Source organism: Echinops telfairi, unplaced genomic scaffold (genome assembly GCF_000313985.2).
Source record: "Echinops telfairi isolate 266 unplaced genomic scaffold, ASM31398v2 ScPeMD7_7425;HRSCAF=8463, whole genome shotgun sequence".
Taxonomy (NCBI): Eukaryota; Metazoa; Chordata; class Mammalia; order Afrosoricida; family Tenrecidae; genus Echinops; species Echinops telfairi.
Window position 1 is genome coordinate 750,991 of NW_022111325.1, and position 2,581 is coordinate 753,571.

Genomic DNA, 2,581 nt, shown 5'->3' on the forward strand with positions numbered 1-2,581 from the left:
GTAGTGAAGTACCAATTGAGCTGCTAACCACAAGGTCACCGCCAGCTGCCCCGCAAGAGAAAGAGGAGGCTGTCTACTCCTGTAAAGATGAAAAGTCTAGGAAACCCACAAGGGCAGTTCTACCCTGTCCTATAGGGTAACTGAATTGCCATCCACTCAGTGGCATTGAGTGAGAACGCCTAAGATACAACTTTTTTTTAAGCACTTGACCTGTGTTCTGGTGGCAAAGCCATTGTGAAAAAGCGAGGCCATCAATCTTCATGCGTTCCTTCTCATTCTTGAGTTCTTCTGATTTTCTTCAATTTGTACTTCATAATTCAACACTGTGATTGTTAATGGGTGTTTGCAACTCTTTTAATTTTGAGTCTTGCCCAATGACAGTGCCATAAGCTGTGCTCTGTGCATGGCATTAGAGGTGACTTGCTGAATCAACTTTTCTACAGTTGTATTTTGAGCGCCTTCCCACCTGAGGGGCTCACCTTCCGTCACTCTACCTGGCCATGTTCTGCTGCTATTTTTAAGGGTTATAACCACCAAGCTCACTGCCGTGGACTTAGTGCTGACTCGCAGGGAACCCCCGTGGGTTTCTGGGACTAATTCTTTACTGGAATAGAAAGCCCAGGCTTTTCCCCTTGGAGTTGCTGCTGGTTTCAAACTGCCTTCCCTGCGGGTAGCAACGTGTAACCACTACACCATGATTTTTCAGAAGTGTACTGTGGCTGCTTTCCCCCCAGTCTGCTCTTAGTCTGGAAGCTTTGCTGACACCCACATCATGGGTGTGTCTACCGGTGTTTGAAACATCCGTAGCATACCTTACAGCTCGGAAACCTCAGTGGGCACAGGCACAAGGCAGCATGGCAGCAACAGGCACGCCACCACGGCAGGGCGAACTGACAAACGAGGGGGAAGAACTTGCAATCACAATGTAAGTTATGGTCTATCAGCGAGGGATGGCCCCTTCCTGCGGCTGTTAATGGTTACGAAATGGGGTCTTCTGGGTTGGGTTGTTAGTTTCATGTAAATTGTTCTTGGTGGCCTGTAGATACATAGGGCTAAATGCCTTTAAATTGGACATTCTTGTTCCAGACCATCGCCAATCCCACTCCTCCTCAGCTCCTCATTCCTGCTAAGTGACCCACTTAACCGCCTGAAACCCGCCGTTTGCAGAAGTGGGAATTCGGGCCGAGGAAAGAGATTTGACGAAGGCCTCACAATGATGGTCCACTCAAACACAAACACAGTGTCTGGAGAGGGATTCATCGGCCCAGTCAGAGCTACCTGTGTAAGTATACAGATTTGATGGGTGGTCAGCAAAATCCAGGAAGCTAGCTAGAGTGAGTTGAGGTTTATTTATGGGGACTGTGGAGTAAGCATGTTTGAAACACAACTGGGAGAGTCAAGGTTGAGGGCTGAAAGGATGAGCCACGTGGCCTAAGTTTGAAACTTTAAGAGTCAGTTTTATTTGTAAAACCAGATCAGGATTCTCTCCTTTTCACACTGTCAATCTTTCCACCTGTCCTCCCACCCCCTAGCCCCCACCCCTACCCCATTACAGCAATACTGCATATCCCATTCTGACCACAAGGTGTCACTCTTTTTTCAACCATTATTTTATGGATCTCTTCTCAATCAGCACAGCAGGTAGGCATAAGCGGGAAAAGGTGAGAAGGGAAAGGCTATCATATTAAATCCTGGGCAGACAGCTAAAGCCAGGTGTGTTTGGGGAAGAAAGCTCTAGGCTGCAGATGCTTAAGAAGGCGAGGTTAGCGGGCGTGGCAAGAAGGGAAGGGGGGACTGTCCATCACAGCCTCTCCACATAAAAAGCTTTGCCCATCTGCTTTAGCTCCTGCTGGTACTGTTGATACTCCTTTTCAAACAGCTGGTACAGGGCAGCCTGCCGGACCTGGTGGGGAGGACAGAATACAGTGTTTACCACCCTCTCTGTTCTCTCTCCCTCATTGCTTTCCCGACACTGTTCACCCTTGGACTGGAGCCTGGCATAGAGTGAGGGAGTGCGTAGCAGAGAGGCGGAACATGTGGAGGGGAAGCATCAGCAATTTCTTCTCCGTGGGCGAAGCCCCAGGTGCAGCAGACATTTGCCAAGAACGCACCACAGCCAGGAACTCTGCTGGCCACCAGGAATACAAAGATGCCACATGACAGTAACTGGGGGCCCCTAGGAAGTGAGAGGTATTACTCTCGGTTTTGACTCTCAGCAAGATGAGAGGCGCAAAGACTAGAGTGTACTTTGGACTTTAAAACAGATCACCCACTGCCAGATGCAAGGGATCAATTAGAAAAAGGAAAACGTTTTGGCATTTGGAGTGAAAGATTGGCTGCTGGGTTGCAGGAGACCACCTTAAATAAGGTGGGCCAGGGCAGAGGGCAGGAGCTTGGAAATGCCAGCGGGCAAAGGGAGTCATGGAGGAGACTGCAGAGCACCCATTGCTAGAACTCACCATCAGTAGTTGCTTGTTGGCTAGTGCCAACTCCCGCACCATGGTGTCCTGATCCCTTAGGGAAACGTATGGGTTTCTCCGCTGGCTTAAGGTCATCTGCCACAGACAGCGAGTATGTGAAT

General features: G+C 49.3%; 1 protein-coding gene across 1 annotated transcript in view; it reads right to left on the reverse strand.

Annotated features, from left to right (window-relative positions):
* Positions 1–1,568: 1,568 nt before the first annotated feature.
* CFAP141 (cilia and flagella associated protein 141) overlaps positions 1,569–2,581 on the reverse strand; it is a 4,122-nt gene continuing 3,109 nt past the window's right edge. The window contains exons 3-4 of the mRNA XM_030887837.2: positions 2,460–2,581; positions 1,569–1,903 (exon numbers count right to left, since the gene is read on the reverse strand). The exon at positions 2,460–2,581 is cut by the window's right edge and continues 7 nt beyond it. Coding sequence (XP_030743697.1) covers positions 1,802–1,903; positions 2,460–2,581 — 224 coding nt within the window. The 3' untranslated portion in view covers positions 1,569–1,801. The remainder of the gene's footprint in view (positions 1,904–2,459) is intronic.